Source organism: Ornithorhynchus anatinus, chromosome 4 (assembly GCF_004115215.2).
Source record: "Ornithorhynchus anatinus isolate Pmale09 chromosome 4, mOrnAna1.pri.v4, whole genome shotgun sequence".
NCBI classification, from domain to species: domain Eukaryota; kingdom Metazoa; phylum Chordata; class Mammalia; order Monotremata; family Ornithorhynchidae; genus Ornithorhynchus; species Ornithorhynchus anatinus.
In genome coordinates, this window is record NC_041731.1 from 35029514 (window position 1) to 35049274 (window position 19761).

General features: G+C 48.6%; 1 protein-coding gene across 5 annotated transcripts in view; it reads left to right on the plus strand.

The window, feature by feature from the left end:
• Positions 1 to 19761, plus strand: part of NUP214 (nucleoporin 214) — a 76912-nt gene that overhangs the window by 35667 nt on the left and 21484 nt on the right. For all 5 annotated transcript variants that reach the window (XM_029062477.2, XM_029062479.2, XM_029062480.2 and 2 more), the window contains 6 exons: positions 6587 to 6662; positions 9015 to 9072; positions 11034 to 11115; positions 13800 to 13867; positions 15458 to 17257; positions 18132 to 18202. In XM_029062477.2, the coding sequence (XP_028918310.1) occupies positions 6587 to 6662; positions 9015 to 9072; positions 11034 to 11115; positions 13800 to 13867; positions 15458 to 17257; positions 18132 to 18202 (2155 nt within the window). The remainder of the gene's footprint in view (positions 1 to 6586; positions 6663 to 9014; positions 9073 to 11033; positions 11116 to 13799; positions 13868 to 15457; positions 17258 to 18131; positions 18203 to 19761) is intronic.

Sequence of the window (19761 nt, forward strand, 5' to 3'; positions counted from 1 at the left end):
CTTTATTATAAATCATAGTGACGAGCTATGGTCTGATTGGTTTTTTTAGACGAGAGGGGATCATTACAAGGCCCACTCGATTGACTGGTTGTGGTATGGTGATTTTTATTGAGGACAAGTGCAAGCATCGAAGCCATTCTCATCTCTGTCGTGAACTACCTGGATGACCCCGGACTCTTATCCTACACACTGGGAAATTGAGGCCATGCGAGATAGTGGTTTCCCTTAGCTTTTTACTGCTGCAGTTTCTTAGACAACCTAATGGCACTTTACTGTCCTAAGAAATCATTTTATAATCTTCGGGCGAGGGATACCTTAAAGTCGTCAGTGAACTCTTTTGGACCAGGACCAGCAAAGCACCAGAGAATAGGAAGGAAACTCCCGGGTGACAGGTCCAACCGAGGCCATCGCTCAGTTCAAAAGTCACGAAAATCGAGACGTGCCTCCGTCGTCCAACCCTAACTACGGAGCTTCCCCCTTGGTAGCTGAAATCTTTGGTGTGCAGCGAACTCTCGACTCCCTGCCCGCTTGGCACCCGCACTGCGGATGACCTGAGCCCTTCGCGCAGAAAGTGGGCCGAGAGGGCAGTGGCGCATCTAACAGACACTCCTCACTGTTGGCTTTGAAGCACTCAATCACCTTGCCCTCCTCCTACCTCACCTCTCTACTCTCCTACTACCTACAACCCAGCCCGCACACTTGGCTCCTCTAACGCTAACCTTCTCACTCTGCCTCGAAATCGTCTAACTCTCTGCCGACCCCTCGCCCACGTCCTTCCTCTGGCCTGGGACACCCTCCCTCCTCAAATTCAACAGACGAGTAATCTCCCCCCCACCCCTCAAACCCTTATTGAAGGCATATCTCCTCCAAGAGGCCTTCCCCGACTAAACCCCCCCCTTTCCTCTTCTCCCACTCCCTTCTGCCTTGCTCCCTTTATTCATCCCCCTTCCCAGCCCCACAGCACTTACGTACATATCTCTAGTGTATTTATATTAGTCTCTCCCTCTAGTCTGTAAACTCATTGTGGGCAGGGAATGTATCTGTGCGAGGGTACTCTCCCAAGTGCTTGCACGCGATAAGCGCTCGGTAAATACACTTGACTGAGAGGGCTCCGGCCTTCCCGGCGAAAGTCACGGGGGTGTCCGGCCCTGCTCAGCGCCGCCAATCCTGCACGGAAGCTGGAAGTGTTTCGACTCGGGCAGGTGACCGCATCAACTGTTCGAGCGACTTGTCCAAGCAGGAGGTTCCCGGGCCTCTGCAGAGAGCCCAAGCTGGAAAACCTCCGGCCTCCGTGGCAAGAGCCCCCGATGGAGGCTGGAAACCCGCCCCCCTTGGACACGCTGCCCGAACCCATCAGCCGTTCGTGTTTCTTGAGCCCCTCCCCTGAGCGTAGCGAGACCTGCAGTCTGTTTTCACTTCTGCCACAGTCTAGACTTAGGGCAGACTTAGCCTGCTCGGTCCCTCAATTTGCCCATCCGTAACATGGGAAAGACCATACCTGACTTGGAATTCAGTGCTTTAAAAGATTTCTGCGAACACACAGCATTACCCCTGCAATAGGGGCTCTGTTCAATCCGGTTATCTTGTATCTACCGCAGTGCTTAGTACAGTGCCTGGCACATAGTAAGCACTTAACAAATACCACAATTATTAGTAGTAGTAGTAGTAGTAGTATTATGTCTGTCCTATTTATTGAGTGCTTACTGTGTGCAGAGCACTGTACTAAGCGCTTGGGAAGTAGAATTCAGCAACAAATAGAGACATCGTTAACCGTGGAGGTCAGTGGCGAGAATCAAAATTTGTCTGGGTGCTCTCATTGTGGAATTTCAATTAGCTGTCCGGGCAGCAGCAGAATAAGTTGCCTTAGGAAGAAGGGAAGGAAGGCAATTTTTTTCATGGTATTTGTTAAGCTCATGCTGTGTATGCCAGCCACTCTACTGAGTGCTGGGGTAGATACAAGTTAATCAGGGTGGACAAAGTCCATCTCCTACATGGGGCTCACAGTCTTCATCCCCATTTTTCAGATGAGGGAACTGAGGCACAGAGAAGTGAAATGACTTGCCCAAGGTCACGCAGCAGACAGGCAGCAGAGTTGATATTAGAACTCAGGTCCTTCTGACTCCCAGGTCCGTGCGTTACGCACTAGGCCGTGCACTGTCCTAAGCCTTGGGCGTGTGTAGTAGAGTAAGTCGATGTGATCCCTGCCCATAAGGAGTTTTGCAGTCTAGCCAGAGAGAGACACACACACAAAATCAATGACGGGGGGGGAAAGGGAATGGCAAGATGGACACAAGATTGAGTAAGCGTTTAAATAATAGAGTCTCTAAGTGGATATGTACAGAAGCGCTACGGCGGTTGTGAGGGGGCAAGCGTGGAGGGTGTGGTGCAAAAAGGCCGTGTTAGCTGGCGATGGTGCTCGTAGCGGCCTTGACCCGAAAGTCCTCCGACGCTTACAGCCAGAAACTCTTCTCCCCTCGTCCAGACTTCCCGGTTTTCCAGGGCCAGAGCCAGACGTTAGCCTGGAAACTCAGGAGCCTATCGTAGTCTGAAACGAGGAGTTGAGGATGCCGGTGCCACCAGCTCTTTGGCCACCGACGTGATTGTCTCTATCATCATAAACCCAATTTTAACCTAACCCAGGAAACGATGTCCACTGGACCGAGCTGAGCATTTTCGTAAAGATGATAGTTTTAACGAAACAAGGCGTTTTGACCCTTAGATGAAGAGTTAAGTGTCCTCGCAAGGGCTAAGGAAATTTCTTGGCCAGAATGTAAGGAATTCCACCAGGTCCAGTGATTTGCATTTATGTGGAATAAGGAAAAATTGAATCATCAGAATATAACTAGATCATTGTCCACATGGAAGAAACTTTCCAGAATATCCTAAGCATTGCCCAGACTATTAACTTTCAGCTGGACTCAACCCATTAGAGTTTTCCATAAACCAGTGGTATTTTTGTACAAACTGACATATGTAAAACTTCTGTTGTTAAAAAGTTGCTTGGCGTCGTGCAGCAAGGCAGAAACCCAGGGTGATTCTTGCAGGAACTATATTTGGATTTATCAGACCATCCAAAATAACTTCTGAAGAGCACATCAATGCCTACATCGTAGAAATAATGTATTTTAGGGGCAGCAGTTTACTTAATTGGATCCCATTTCATGATTCGAATGAATGGTAGGCTTGACTCTGAAGCACCGTCGGTATTTTTTGAGCCCTTACTTTATGCAGAGCAGTGGACTACTACTAATAAAAATAATTAATGGTACTTGTTAAGCACATACTATGTGCCAAGCACTGTTCTAAATCCTGGGGTAGATAGAAGTTAATCAGCTTGCACACAGTCCGTATCCCTGTCCATGCTACTGAGCTCTTGGAAGAGTTGGTAGGCATGATTCCTGCTCCCAAGAAGCTTTCAATTCCTTTTTTTTTTCTGTTTTTTAGTGGTATGTGTTAAGCACTATGTGCCAGACCCTGTATTAAGTACTCTACAAGATAGTGAAGTTGGACGTAGTCCTCGTCCCACATGGGGCTCCTTGTCTAAATCCCCATTTTACAGATGAAGTAACTGAAGTACTGAGAAGTTAAGTGACTTGCCCAAGGCCATACAGCAGACAAGTAACCTTTCCTTGTTAATTTGCATTTTTATATGCATATTCTCTCCCTCCTTTCTATTTCTCTGCTGCTCTTCTGAATTACACCCAATGTATTCATATCTTCTTGCCTCGCAGCACTACATTCTCACAAATCCCTTAAGTAAAATCACTTTTAACCCCTTTCTTGTAGCTGTCATAAAGTGCATTAAGCAAAAGTGCCCCATTTGAAACTATTCAAACTCTTTTCTCCTGCCTAAATAGTATTGCTATTAGTGATATTTAAAATGAAAATGCATGCAGAAGATAAGAGCAGATATAAAATTGTAACTGTTGAAAGAGACTTCAACTTCAAGAACAGACAGAAAGATGCGGCTGTTGGGTACACTTTTATTTCAGAATGAGAGAACGGATGTAAAAGCCCTGTGGAAAAGCTAAAAGCACTCCACAGATCCAAGGCACATTATTGCTGTGGTATGACTCCAGGAGGATATCAGGGAACATAATCGTAAGACGTGGTTAGAGAATCTTGAGTCAAGGAACTGTTAATAAATTGCACATAATAAGGTTCCAGATAATGCTAAGTTAGACGATGTAAGGAAATTTCAATAGCCAGGATGCAATAAAAAACCCAAGAGAAAGGTTGTCTCACAATCTCCAATGTCTGAACAATATAAAACATGTTCACTGTGGTAAATTTTTCTTGTGGTACCAAAAGCTGAGGCAAAAAGTACATTTCTTCCTGTTGCCTTTTCTTAGCCTTTCTATGGCGAGTAGAAAAGCCATTAGACTAGCCAATGCTTTAGAATTTCTCCTTTGAGCTTCTTCTTAATCTAAACCACACCATCAGTCGAATTTCTCTGGGGAAAGTTTTCATTAGGGATTTCTTGTTGTTGGAGTCCAATGTCTTGCAGTGGGGCCTATAGATTTTTAATTCTGCCGTTCATTTTTCTCGACTAGAGGTGGCAGGTCAAATCCGACCTGTCGGTTTGCCCGAAACAGCAAGCTTCCCTACTGAGCAGGTGCAGGTTTAGAATTTGGGGCTTAAGGAGCTCTGGATCCTAATCTAACATACTCTGCCATCTACAGAACCCCCAAAGTGGAGAGTGATATCCAAGCAGGTTGTTGAAGCAGAAGCTCTTCTCCATTCTACCATATTTTGGTGACCTGAGAAAGTTAAAAGTCGGGCAGTGTGTTAGTCCTGGTCTCTCGTCTTTTGTTCACCTTTTAGAAGGAGAAAATGTTCATTCGTCATGTCTTTCCCAGGGGCCAGAGTTATTTCTCTGAGCAAGTCTTCTTGGAGTGCCATGGGACTCTTTGGGCCTCAGCAGACTGCTTCTATCGTTTCTTTTCTGGGTTGCTTTCTCGATAGGTGACTGAATGGAGGAGAGGGAGCAAAGCTCCTGAGAGAGAGAATAATCCTGGCAGAGCATGGTCTGGGGTCCATGGGGAGAAGGGAGGCATGCTTACAGCTCCTTCAGGCATCAGTAGAAGAAGCTGGTAGTGAAAATTCTCCCCCTCCAAGATCAAGTTATTTTCCTCTGGGAAGTGAGAGAGAAAACACTCTTGGAAGGCTTTTTCTGAAGCATCAGGAAGCAGTCCTACCTTCCAAGCCAATTTTAGTGGTTTAAAGCATCTCATTTCAAGATGTAGGTTTGCCCCGGACTCTCCCATTCCCAATCGGTTTTTTGCTAAATGGGATTAGAGGGAGAAAATATGCATCCTCCTCGCCGGGAGGCTAGTGAGAGTTATTAGAAATAAAACCAGAGCCGTTATTCACCGCAGCTCTGCCGTCCGTCAAAGGAGCTTTCGGCTGAGTGATTTCGACAGGTAAACTGATTGAAATGGCTGCCCCTGGGAGTCAAGCTCAAAGCTTCAGCCTGCAGTGTTGCATTTACCCGTAAATAGATTCTGTGCCAGCAAATTGACTCTAAGTGAGTGTCGAATTGGCAGCCCCCCCTCCAGTGTTGAGCATTTGGGTTGCCAGTGTGAAACCTGTCATACTCTGCTAACCAAATTCATTTGTTTTTAATGGTATTAAGTGCTTATTAGATGTCAAACATTGTTCTGAACACTGGGTAGGTACAGAGGTAATTGGGTCGAACACAGTCCCTGTCCCACTTGGGGCCCACAGTCAATAGGAGAGAGAACAGGTATCCTCATTTTACAGTTGAGTAAACTGAGGAACAGAAAAGTTAAGTGGCTTGCCCAGGGTCACATAGCAAGCAGAGGTGGGATTAGAACCCAAATCCTTCTGATTTCCAGGCCTGTTCTGCCTCCACCGGGCACTGGCCGAAAGCTGAAGGTAATCGTCAATATCCTCCTGAACAGGAGAGCAGCTGTTCTGTACTGGTTCCCCTATGCCTAATCTGTTTTAATGCCTGTCTATCCCAGTAGACTGTAAGCTGCTTGTAGGCGAGGCTCACATCTAACAGCTCCGTTGTATCGTATTTTCCCAAGTGCATAGTACAGTGCTCAGCATATAGTAAGCGCTCCATAAGTGCCATTGATTGAACCACTCAGAGGAGCATATTCGAGCTGAGTCCGAAAGGGAAGAGCTTCTTCGTTCACCTCTGACAGGGTTCCCTGGGGAAAGTGGGGGTTTCTCCGTTCTGGGAAGGAAAGTACTGCCGCAATACAAGGCCTGGTAGGTAATACACACGTAGCTCCCATTTCACTTTCTCCATGGGCCCCGATTGCAGAGTTTGGAATGCAAACACATGGCCTGAATTTGGGGTAAAAAAAAGACAGGCAGAGAAATCAATCCCAAATGGAAACGAAACAGCCCGCATGAAATGTACTATGGAGGACCTACCGCTGAACTGTTGTACCATCCTTATTATTTTAACAAAATTGTGTTCGAATAAGCTCTGTCGTAGACCCGAGCTCTTGTTCTCTGGCCTAAAATGAACAATTTCTTGAGTGAAAACTACTTGTTGCAGGATAAGTGAAGTTTTCATTAAATTATTCCTTTTGGTGTCCTTTTCTTATAGATCATCAGTACCACACTCTGCAGCCAAAGTGATCCACCAGGTGTTGGCCACAGTGGGTACAAACCAAGCTAAGCAGGTACATGATTGATTTTTCTTTGATTTCTTCCTCTGGGTGACTGTCGGGCAGAAGAATAGTGTATTTTCCTCTGTACCTTAAGGTGAAACTGCATATATTGTTGTCCCCTCCTAGAGTTAGTAAAGTCCACCATCCTCTCGACCAAAGACTGTACGCTCCTTTCGGGCAGGGATTGTGTCTGCCGACTCTGTCGCAGCTTAGTACAGTGCTCTGCACATACAGAGTGCTCAGTAAATACATTGATTCCGGTTGCTTGCAATCACAAGTATTTGCATATCCTGATCTCTTTTGAATGGTGGGGTCACCATTTGCAGGCGGGGCATTGTATTCAGTTTGACAACTTCCGAGTCAAGAGTCAGAAGGACCTGGGTTCTAGTTCCAGCTCCACACTTCTCTGCTTTGTGACCTTGGCCAAGCCATTTTACTACTCTGTGCCTCAGTTACCTCATCTGAAAATGGGGAATAAGACTGAGAGCCCCATTTGGGACATGAACTGTACCCAACCAGAGTAGCTTGTATCTGCCCCACTTAAAACGGTGCTTGGCCCATAGTAAGAGCTTAGCAAGTCCCATTACAAAAAAAAAAAGAAGCTTGGTCTCGCAGGTTGCTAAGCATTTGTACTCTAAACAAATAGGCCAAGTCAGCTAGGGCCTTTCATTCATTCAGTCAGTCATATTTATTGAGCACTTACTGTGACCACTGATCTTAGCTCTGTACAACAGTAAACCGACACATTCCCTGCCCACAACTAGCTTACAGTCTAGAGGGGGAGAGACAGGCAGAGGTGTGCACAAGTGCCGTGGGACTGGGAGGGGGCCGATGAGTAAAGGCAGCAAGTCAAGGTGACTTAAAAGGGAGTGGGAGAAGAGGAAGGGAGGGCTTAGGTAAGGCCCCTTGGAGGAGATGTGCCTTCGGTAAGGCTTTGAAGTAGGGGAGAGTATTTGTCTGTGGGATTTGAAGAGGGAGGGCATTCCGGGCTTCTGTAGAGCGGGTTATCTCATCCTCTTCTGTAACCTCGTTTTGATCTGGCCGGCCCCTCAGGCTAATTTGTAGTGTGCTGCCTGACCCTGATGGAGTAATGCTAACCTCACTGTTGTTATGTCTAACTTCGTGCTCATTCCTTGCCCCTGTAAAGAACTCGGGTGAACTGTGTGTGGCCCAGGCTCAATCTTGACAAAGGAAAAAAAAAACAAACCCCTGACTTTTAAACTGTTGGGGATATGGACAGAAGTGATGGGAGATGGCTTAGAGATGCAGGGAGGAGAAATCAACAGATCTAATAATAATCTCCACAACTAAGGGCTAAAGGACCGTCTCTGCCGCTCCTAGTTATCGTTCAGTGGTATTTATTGAGCGCTTGGGAAAGTACAGTACAACAGAGTTGGTAAATGCAGTCTCTACCCACAAGGAGCTTACAGTCTACAGGGTGACAACATGGAAATAGATTAGAGATAGGGAACACAGTAGAGTATAAAAATATCCACATTAGTATTGAGCTGGGGCGAGTGTCAGAGTACTTAAGGGGTACCCGGCCAAGTGCATAGTCGATGCAGAGGGGCTTAGTCTTGGAAGGATTCTTGGGGGAGATGTGATTCGTACCCCTCTGAAGATGAACGGTTCTGAAGTGATCTAGGTTAGGGTTTGAGACTTACCCGCGACTCGCATAGTTTTAATCTCTTCACTCCTTAGTTCCTCTCATGCATAAAAGGAGGATTACAGTTTTTTGTTGGCCCGTCTTGGAAAATATGTAGGGTTAATGATGCGGAGTCAAAAATTCTTTGAAGGAATGATGTGGGTGAAGCAGTTTTGCTTGCTGTGGTTTGTTGTGTCTCCCAACAATGTAGAGAAGCAGCGTGGCTCAGTGGAACGAGCATGGGCTGGGGAGTCAGCGGTCCTGGGTTCAAATCCCGGCTCCGCCGCTTCTCAGCTGTGTGACTTTGGGCAAATCACTTAACTTCTCTGTGCCTCAGTGACTTCATCTGTAAAAATGGGCATTAAAACCGTGAGCACCACGTGGGGCAACCTGATCAACTTGTATCCTCTCCAGTGCTTAGAACAGTGCTTTGCACATAGTGAGCGCCTAACAAATACCATCATTATTATGATTATTTCTCTCCCAGTGCTCTGCATCCAGTAAACAATAAATACAGTTGATTGATTTTTTTTTGCTCTACTCTTCCTTCCTTTGATCAAATTATTTGCCGAGCAAATTCACTAGAAGTTCAAATTATGCTATAAAGCGTTTTGTGTTTCCGCTATTCCACTGAGTACCATTTTTTAATATCATTGCGTCCTTATTGAGGGTCATGCATGGTTACTTTATTTAACCTGAATGTTTGTGTTTTGCTATAGGGACCGTTAATTAACTACCTGAAGCCTCAACCCCCACCTGGACCGGCAGGAGCATCAGGTATAGTCATTTCTGGACATATATCAATCAGCAACAGTAAATAATGTTGGCAACAAAGTTCTAGGTCAGTTTGCTTTTTTGTTGAGATAAAGAATGAGAGGAACCTTCCCTTCAGACGGTTCTGAGTGTACTGGCGTGAAAATAGGGATGCGGTAGGCAATGCCGTTTTAGCTTCAAACTAAAATGTTAAAATTCACCCCAAAAAAGTCAGACCACAGTCACACTACATAGATTTCCAAGAGTTGGTCTTTGTTGGCAATTAAATATTATTAATAGCAGCAATATTGTGACGGTAGAACTGACAGGATTTGGTGTCAGATTGAATATGAGGATGGAATGAGAGAGATGTGTCATGAACATCAAGCTTTTTCTTCTAGTTTTTTGGGTTGTTGTTTTTTTTGGTCGTGAAAAGCACCCGTTTTGACAGGCTTACCAAAAAGAAGAAACAAAAAAGTGAAGTGAGAATATTTCATACAGAGCTGGTTAATGTATCATCAGTTTAGAAAGCAACCATCAGTAGGTACAAGATGTCTCCTCTGGGCCTGGGACTCAATCTTAGTACCCAACAGAAATTGGGATAAGCTTATTTCGGCCTGAATCCTACACCTCACCAAACTGCTAAGTCACCTGAAGCTCAGGAATCAAGGAACTGGCTTCATGTTCCCATTAATGTTTCTTTTCTGTAGGAAAGTGGAAAGATCCTTTCCCCAATTCATTTTTAAGAGCGTTGTCGAAGGGGATAGTCTCGGTCAAGTTTAGATCTTTGCAGAGTAAGTGAAGTAGAGAAATCCACAGAAACTTCTCCCCATGTATGCGTTAAGTAATCTGCAGCTGTTAGCCTGAATCCTAGTGTCAGAAAATCCTCACCCAGTGATGCTCATGAAATATTCCCTTTAATTTTCGGGTATGTGTTTCTCCCCTTCACCAGAGAGTAGAATAAAAGGAGTGTGTACTTTTGCACTGATGAGAGAATGAGTTCATGGCCTACCTCAGGATGTGACTTGAGAGTTTTCAAAAGCTTCTTTTCCTTCCCCATTCTTTTTCATTCCAAAAAAATTCATGAATTTTTTTTTTATACCTTTGCCAGAGCCAGTTTAACCAGAACTTTTCTTTGGAGTTTGTGGCCAGACAGGGGCAGAGGGGATGATGGGAAAATCATCATCCTTATAATCATAATCACAGTAATAATAAAAACTGTGTTATTTGCTAAGCCCTGAGGTAGAGTTTATGCAGATCAGACGCAGTCCTTGTTCCAGTCTAAGGAGAAGGGAGAACAGTCTGCCGTGTGGCCTAGTAGCTAGAACCCGGGCCTGGAAGCCAGAAGGACCTGGTTCTAATCCCAACTCCACCCCTCATCTGCTGTGTGACCTTGGACAAGTCACTTAACTCCTCTGCTCTGAAACCTCATCTGTAAAATGAGGATTAAGACTGTGAGTCCCGTGTGGGACGTGGACTATGTCCAACCCGATTACTTTATATCTTCCCCATTGCTTAGAACAGTGCCTGGCACATAGTGAGCGCTTAACAAATACCATAAAAATGGGGGGAAAAAAAACAGGCTAAGGAGGTATTAGGCAAAACAGGAGCGCGTTTGAATTGCCCTTCACAGAGCCATGGTACATCAGACCGGAAACTCATTGTAGACAGGGAACGTGTCTGCCAACTCTATTGTATCGTACTCTCCGAAACAGTGAATGCAGTGCTCGGTACGCAGCGAGCTGTAGGTAAACACCATTGACTGATTAATTGATTAGAAATGTGCTCAAGCCCTGTGTCAGAGGTATCAAACTGAAGACTTGGGTTTCCGTTCCTGAGCCCTGGCCCAGCCCTTCCAAGTGTGGCCATCCCTGAGCTGCGGGGTTCCAAGCCGAAACTTCCTTAAGCCGGAGAAAACAAGTAGCAAGAGGCATCTCAGTTAACCAGATTAACTTTGTCTAACGTCCTTGTCATCTTTTGGCCAGGTAACACGAAGATAGATACATCCGTGACCACTACCCCTTCTGCTGCTGGATCGTTCAACAAGCCTTTCTCTTTCACTTCAGGGTTAGTACCAGACCTCTCTTTTGTAGTTACAGCTGGCTTCCAGTGGCAAATATACCCACCGGCAGAATTTTTGCAAGCCTTCCCCAAAGTCAGGATTGTCCTAATAAGAATGTACCTATTGCATTAGTAACGTGATAGTGACGGTAACTTGACAGTCTACGCCAGTTCCCTGGTTTCTTCTTGGTGCAGCCTAACGTCTTTTCAAAGTCACAGATCTGTGGGGCTAAACGAATTCAGCACTAACCTCTGGTGGTAGTTTAGGTTTGAGGTAGCTTTTCCACACTGCAAGTCCAATATCCTCAAAACACTTTTAGAGGAGGAGATAAAAACTGTGGCTATTCTGAAGCACTGGGCTTTTGGATTAATCCAGACAGTCTGTTTCTCTCTTATCTTTAGAAGGTTCAAAAAGATTTCCAGTTATGAAGTACCCAGCGGTTAAGATGAATATTTTAAAAACCAAACCCTTCCAGGTCTTCGACACCGTCTTCCCTACCCCCACCCCCCGGCCCAGAGTTTGCTCACTTTGAATTGAGGAAGTTGCTCTTCTCTCAGTGTTAAAGGAGGCCGTGGCAAAGACTCCGGTTAAACTCTGTGAAAACTCATCAGTTTCCCATGCAAATGAAATGAGACTGATGGTAAAATCTCTCATGAAATTGGTGGCTGCCGATTGTACGTGCCGTTGTATCTTAAAACTGTACTAGGTTTGTGTTTTTATAGTTGGAATCACGGTAACAGTGATCATTTCTCTGATATCATCAGTCTGTCCCTCTAAAGTAAACTTTGAACCCTTCCTATTAAGGGATGGGATACGTTAGAACAGTGCTTGGCACATACTAAGTGCTTAACAAATAGCAACATTATTATTATGTGTACTCGAGGCTCGCTGAGTGTGTATATGTGTTTTTGTTCCTATGCTATAGTCTTACCTTTCTATTTTCCAAAGATAGCAATCTGATCACTCTTGGCACTGACCCAGTGTTTTCCAAATCCTTTCCAAACATTAATTAATCTACACTCTTCTGAGATAAGTAATGATTTTTCTTTTCATTTTGCAAGAGCAAGATAGGAAAGAAAGAGAGACCCAAGGTCACACAACAACGTTTAGGGAGAAAAACTTGGTGTCTTAGGTATTAGTTTATATCGCTGTCATAGATGCCAACACCATTGACCCCCATGAGTTTCCAGTTGGCGGGAGCAGGGGAAAGGGGCGCACCGAAGAGAGTGTGAAGCTGTTGTTTTTGTTTATAGATTTTGGGGCCCTACACTTCCAGGTTTCTGATAAGTATGTCCAAGCAGAACGTAGTAATATTAGTAATAGTGTATATTAAGCGCTTATTTTGTGCAGAGCACTGTTCTAAGCACTGGGAAAGAATACTGAGGTGGGAATTAGACATGGTCCCCAAGGGACCAAGAGCCCCAAGGGGCTCACAATCTGAAAATACAGAAGGGGAGAGGGGATTAGCATCAGATACATAAGGAGCGATGAAAACAAATCACTGAGACTAACTTAAAAGACAAGGAGCGTTGCACAAAATGAAAACCAAAAGTAATAGGGTAAAATCAGTTGAGAATATCAATCAATCAATCCCTGGTATTTATTGAGTGCTTCATGAGTGCAGAGCACTATCCTAAGCACTTGGGAGAGTGGTCGGTCAGTCGTATCCCCCTTACTCCCTCCCTCTGCCCTACCCCCTTTCCCTCCCCACAGCACTTGTGTAAGCATTTCCTGTGTGGAGACCACTGTGCTAAGCACTTGGGAGAGTACAATATAACAGACACATTCCCTGCCCACAAGGAGCTCCAACAGAGTTGGTAGAGACGTTCCCTGCCCGCAAAGAGCTTACGTACGATCCAGAGGGGGAGACCGACATGAGTCTTAAGAAATAATTTAGAATATATAATTTACAGATATGTACCTAAGTGCTGTGCGATGATTACCAAATGCCCTAAGGTCATCACAGATCCTTAATCAAGCCTTTCTGACTCATGAGGTCTTCGTAGTCTTCCTGCTTCTCCTGCTATGGCAGGATTAGAGGCCACTCTTCCAACTGCAGGCGTCTGGATTCGGTACCAGGTGCTGCAGGCGCTGTGAATGGCATCGGGGCAGCGAGAGTTTTCCTTAATGGGTACATCAAGAACGCAACGCTTGCGTTACGGGAGAACTGGGTGGATTTGTCTCCCAGAGAAGGGAACTATTCTGAAGCGTAGATAAAATCCAAATCCCCCTTGGAGTTCTTCAACTTGGTGTCCACCATCCCTTATCTGCACTACCGCTCCTTGCTTTTAAGTTCACTGTTTTAGCTGTCGCTGCAGCTATTAGTCATTTTCGTTACTTTATTGTGCTGAATTTGCTTTTTGGCCTTGCCGCTTTTGCTGTGAGTAACTAGAACAGAGCATCAAAGGAGAAGGATCGGGGGAAGATAAAAGGAGTCAGAAATGTCTTTGAACCCAGCTTTCTCCGCCTGTATTCTCGAAGAGGTTTCTCAAACAGACAAGGAAAATATTATTCCCTGGGCTTTCGCTGCTCTAGCAGAGCGTGACCCGAGCCTGAAGTTTGTACTTCTGTGTTCTTGCTCTATTTTCTGGACTCGTTCCCACGAGAAGGACCATAATGAGAGTTAAGTGTGAAGAGCCCGACGGTCCGCGTGCTCCCTTTCAGCTTTTTCTCTTTTCCTTTTCCCCAGAACCAGCTTTAATTTTGGGGCCATGACGTCAGCCACGGTTCCACCGCCCACCTTCACCGCCTCCCAAGGTAACGTTCCCTAAAAAGCTCAAATGGTCTTCTTGGTAGATTCCTCCAGTCCACTGCCGCTTGCTCACTGGCCTTTATTCCTCTCCGTCGCTCAGTTGAAATACCTCTTGCAAGGCCTTTTATCGGTGTTTACATTGTGATCGCATTGTGGAGACACCTGCTCCATGTTATTGCGTTGTGGAAGCATTTGCTCGGTTTAAGCCAGCTAAGGCCCAGAATCGAGACTTCCCATTTGCTAATTGAGAATAATTAAGTTATCTGCCGCTGGAATGCCGTCAGAGCATTAGCATATGAAAAACCGTGTCACAATCATTTGTTCTTCCTTTCATCTTTCATCTGCAGCTTCCAACTGGGAGGTTTATGGAGTGGCTCTGCCCTCGGCTTCCAGAACAGTAGGGGCGGGAGAAAGCTGCCGCTTTGCCCTCTTAGATTCGTCTCGCTAATCGAACTTGACCGAGCAGGGGAGGGTGCCCCCATCAGCCTTTGGGGTCTTTTAAAAGTTTTACGTGGTTTCAATCTGACCCCAAAAGAAATCGAGCAAGACCGTTCCGCGTCCTCTACCCTCCGTGACAACAGATTCGCTCTCGATAGTGAGGCGGTCATTTTTGTTTCGCCCCGGTAGACCTCGCCAATCAGGAGAAAGTCATCACTCCTTTCTTTTTTTCTAAATGAAAAACTTTTCACATTCTCAGAAGCCACGAGGCCACCCAGTGCCAGGCCCCTACCCCGCTGATTCAGATTTACCCGGTGGTCATCCCTCTCCTTCTTTCGGGCCTAGGCTTTGGCTGCTGGATGAAGGTTGCCACACAGTCTTCGAACTACAGCTTAGAAGTTACACCATCTGTCTAGAGATTGCGATGGACTCATTCAGTCGTTTCTAGCTGTAGTACCGAGAGTTCAGACGGAATAGTTTGAAGTGCAAGCGCATGATGGGTTTCTTAGGACAGCATATGAGAATGGCTCTGAAAATGATAGTGATGGAAGCTAGTTATGGGCAGGGAATGTGTCTATTTATTGTTGGATTATACTCTCCCAAGCGCTTAGTACAGTGCTCTGCACACAGTAAGCGCTGCATAAATACGATTGAATGAATGGGCATCCAAGACAGGCGGCCCCCTTCCTGTCATGAACTGTCTTCTCTAAAGGCAAGGAATTGGGAGCTGGAAAAGTAGGCCGCCAAGGGTCCTTTGGAATGCTGTAATTGTTCGGCTTATTGAAAGAAAGAAATTTTGAAAGCTGTGGGTAAAGCTCGATGGCTCTTTTAGAAGAAATGTCACCTTTCTTAAATCGAATACCCTCGTCGTCTTGTCACCCAATGGTGCAGAGAGATAGTTGCCCTTGTTTTTCCCGTTGAGGGAACCCTCCTGTCGAGGCACAGTTGGTTGCTGGAAGTGAGGGGGAAAACTTCTGTTGGGAGGTGTAAGTTCATTCATTCCTCTCCAGAATAAAACTGTTTTTGGAAGCGAGCCACGTCTTTCACTAGGAAGGGAAGAGGGAGGAGAACTCGGCTCGGTGGCGGATTCAGTGGAAACGCGAGAGCTTGAATATTGCGTCGTGTAATTTACTCTCTGATCTCTTTTGTCTCAATAGTGACAGCACCCCCCGCGAAAGAGTCAAGCCAGCATGACGCTTTCTCGTTTGGGGGAAGCGCAAAGCCTTTGTTCGAGAATGTTCCTGAGGGTCCCTTAACCTCTGGGGCCGTGCAGGCAGCCAGCGCCGCAGGAACTGCCTTCAGCTCTTCCGGCGGGGAGACACCTAATAACAAACCGGCGGCAGGTGCCACCGTCGCCCCTTCGCCGGCGACCAGCAAGCCAGAAGCTCCACCGTCCAAGCTGGGCGAGCATCTCTTTCAGAGTTCTGTGGCCGGGGAGACGCTGGGGAGCTTCTCGGGACTGAGGGTCGGGCAAGCGGACGATAGCCCAAAGGCGACCGGTAAGGCCCCGGCCGTGAACCTGGCCGGCGCCCAGCCGGCCAAGACGTCGAGCGTACCCTCCGGATTCAGCTTCGGTAGCGCGCCGCAGTTAGGGAAGCACGCGGAGACCCCCGTGACCTCCGTCGCGACCCCCGGCCCGGCGTCCTTGTCCGTCAGCCCGAGTGCCAGCGGTTCCACCGGGGGTTTGTTTGGCAACGTCCAGTTCGCCGGCGTGGGGTCCTCTGGGGGGCTTAATCTCGGAGGGGCTTCCCCGAGTGGCAACAAGCCCACGTTTTCGTTTGGCATCCAACAGACCGGCGGCGCCGCCCCCCAACCCACGCCGTCTCCCGCCCCCCTCCCGACGTCGACCTCCACGCTGTCGTTCGGAAACCTCTTGAGCTTAGCGTCCACTCCGGCCCTCGCCTCGGCCTCGGGCAAAAGCGAGACCGAGAGCAAGTTGCCGTCCTCGCCCGAGAAACCGAGCGACGGTGAAGCGCCGGGCCCGGAGCCGCCCCTTCCAGGGCAGCAGCAGTCGGCTCAGCCCGCACAACCCGACGCGGGCAGAGAGGAGCCGACCCCGTCCCAGCCTGCGCTCGGGGACTCGGGCACCCCGACGTCTAGCTCGGCCTCGGCGGTGCCCGCGACCGAGGCCGGCCCGGGAGCCCCGGCGCTCGCCGACGCGAAGACGGAGGCCGCTCCTCCCCCCGTGTCCACCTCTCCGGCCCCCGAGCGGAGCGCAACAACGGCCGGCGCGGCCGCGTCGCCCCCCGCCCCGACTGCGGAAGCTCCGGAGGCCTCCTCGTCCTCCGGCGCCGTTTCCCCTTCCGCCCAGAGCCCCGCCGTGGAGACCTCTGCGTCTGCGGCGACTTCGTCGGGGCCGACCGTGTTCTCGCAGGCCTCCGGGGCCAACCCTCCCGGCTCCGCCTTCGGCCAGCCGGCCGGCGACACAACCGCGGCCCCTCCTGCCGTCCCCGCGTTTGACCAGCCGGCCGCGACCGCCGCCTCCTCTGTGTTTGGCCAGGTCGTGGTCAGCACCACCGCCACGACCACCGCCTCCACCCAAGCTACCGGCTCGGGGTTCGGGAGCCCGGCTTTCGGCACCGCGGCCGCCGGGGGTTTCGGTCAGTCGGCCTTCGGACAGACCCCGGCGTTCGGTCAGCCAGCGAGCGGCTCCGCGAGTGGTTTCTCCTTCACCCAGAATGCTTTCGGCTCGGCACCCGCCTTCGGCCAACCCGCCGCCTCCGCCCCCGCGTCGAGCAGCGGGAACGTCTTCGGTGCCTCCTCAAGTACCAGCAGCGCCAGTTCCTTCTCTTTTGGACAGACATCTGCCAACAGCGGAGGCGGTCTCTTCGGGCAAAGCAATCCTCCTACTTTTGGGCAGGGCGCCGGCTTCGGACAGGGGGGCTCCGTGTTCGGCGGCTCAGCCGCCGCCACCACCGCTGCCTCGTCCTCTGGGTTCAGCTTCTGTCAGGCTTCAGGTAAGGAAACCCGGACGGGGACCCGGCGAGTCGGAAGTCCCGACCGGTTTTGAGGTTCACCGGTGTCGGCGGAATGGACCGCCCTGCCCCTCCTTGGCTCTCGTTTCACCAGTTCATCCTATCCCGATTCCGTCAGCCAGTTTGAAGTGAAGCAAATCCATCTCTTCTTTGAAGGTCGGGTTCCGGCCCTTAGCGGTAGCACCTAGTCTAGTTTGTGTCTTCTGAAGGAAGGTGTGATGATTTTTTTGCCACTCGCTATTTTTGCAAGTGATGCTTAGCTGATGCGTCGGTTTCTTTAAAGATGGCAGCCGTCGAGGTAGCTTTAAAAGATAATCTCTCTTGGGGGGGGGGGGGGGTAGATAAAAAGCAAACCGAAACCTCTCAGAGGACCCGTAGGCAAAACGTCAGGGCTCGAGATAGCATTCAGCAAGCACGTTCACTCCCTTGTTGGCAGACTGGTATGAGACAGGACGGCTTCCGATCCCAACACGGGGTCCGGACTCTCCAGACCCTTTGTTGGAGAAGCCTCCGTTGTCCTCTCCTCCCCACCCTCAAAAAATGCCGTCGATCCTTTGATGAGCCGTTTGTCCGAAAGAACACAAGGTGACACGGCAGGATTTCACCATCAGGGTGGCCAGAAATGTAGCAGGGAGAAGAACAGTGAGTTCCCCAAGAGGTCACCCCCGTACCCGATCCTTCCCCGCTCTTGGTATTAAGAATCTCCCCTCGGCATCCAGCTCTGGAGAAGAGGGAGCCCTCCCCGTTCCTGGGGGTTTCCGAGCCCCAGGACGCCCCGGAATTGACACCTCGGGGAAGACGAATCTGAGCGGATGTCGACTCCGCGGCAGCGACGGTGCCCTTTCTCTCTTGGCAGGTTTTGGATCCAGCAACACGGGCTCTGTGTTTGGTCAAGCGGCCAGCACCGGAGGTACAGTCTTTGGCCAGGTAAAGTGTGCGAGTGTGTTTCGGTGAATCTGAATCAGTTTATTTTGTTCCTTCTTTAGTCGGCTCCCAGGCAGGCATGATCGGAGTGACTTGCCCCATTGAAATTAAACTCGGCTGGCAGCTCTCCAACGATTATAAAGCCCGTTGCTTCTCCCGGAGAACACCCACAGCCCTGGCCTGTCTCTGGTGCCGTCGTCCCTCACTTTGCAAGCCAGCTACGATTAGTAGAGGACGGGATAATCACAATAATAGTAATAATTTTATTTTACTAATAATGGAAATAGCCTGGGACTGGGGGTCAGAAGACCTGGGTGCTAAGCCCAGCGCCGCCTCTTATAGGCTGTGTGAATTTGTGTCACTTAACTTCTCTGTATCTCGGTTTCTTTATATGTAAAAATGGGTGGTAAGATACCTGTTTGCCCGCCCCCATAGACTGTGAGACCCACGTGGAACAAGGACTATGCCTAATCTTTTTTTAAAAAAAAGAAGCTATTTCTTAAGCACTTCCTATGCACGCCAGGCACTGTTCTGAGCCATATAGTGTACTGCAGTGTGGCTTAGTGGAAAGAGCACGTGCATGGGAGTCGGAGGTCGTGGGTTCGTAACTTGAGTCTCCACCCTCGACTCTCTCCCGTGCCGCCGTTGCCCGGCACAGGCGAGCTTTGACTTGTAGCAGATCGCCTTCCGCTCACCAGCCGCTGCCCAAACTGGGAACGGAAAGGGTATGCCTCTGCTCGACTCTCCCTCCCATAGCCGAGACTGGTAGATTACTGGAGACTCTCCATGTGATCCTGAGAGGGAAGTGCTGGGGTAGATAGTAGTAAGCACTTAGTACAGTGCCTTGCACGCAGGGCTCAATAAATACAATTGAACGAACGGATGCAAGATAATGAGATGGGAGACGGTCCCTGTCCCACACCAGGCACGGTGTCCAAGAGGAAGAGGGAACGTGTGTATTGTCCCCGTTAAATCTGAGTAAATCAGATAAGGAAACTGAGGCACGGAGAGGTTGGGACTTGCCCAGCATCACACAGCAGGTGAGGGGAGCAGCCGGGATGAGAGCCTAGGTCTCGCAGCCACCTCCGAGCATGCCGCCCTTTGACGTGCTGAAGAAAACTCGCCTGGCTAGGCGAGATCGTGGCCTCTCTGATACTGTGGAGAAGGAGTCACTTAGCAAGTAATAAGAGGCAGGCATCTGCTAACAGTTCACGCATTTTTAGCAGAGAACCCTGTCTGCTCACCACGTGCCAAGTCCCACACGAAGTTCACATGAAAGCTTGCGGAAGGTGCGAAAATGTAATGCTGGAGTCCCTATTCTTGACGGTGTTTGCATTTCCCTCTACTGAAACCACCCTGGCAGTTGAAAGGGAAAATGTTTTCATGCTCGAAAATGTCCCTCTTCACCACAGGGCCTTTTCTGAACTCTGAAAGTACAAACCCTAGATTATCTGCTTCTGTGTGTGTGCGCTATAAAGCTCCTTAATACCTTTTTCTTACAAGCAGCCGAAGGTCTCCATTCCATCTCGTGAGGCCTAACCGCTGAGCCTCCTGTCTGCCGT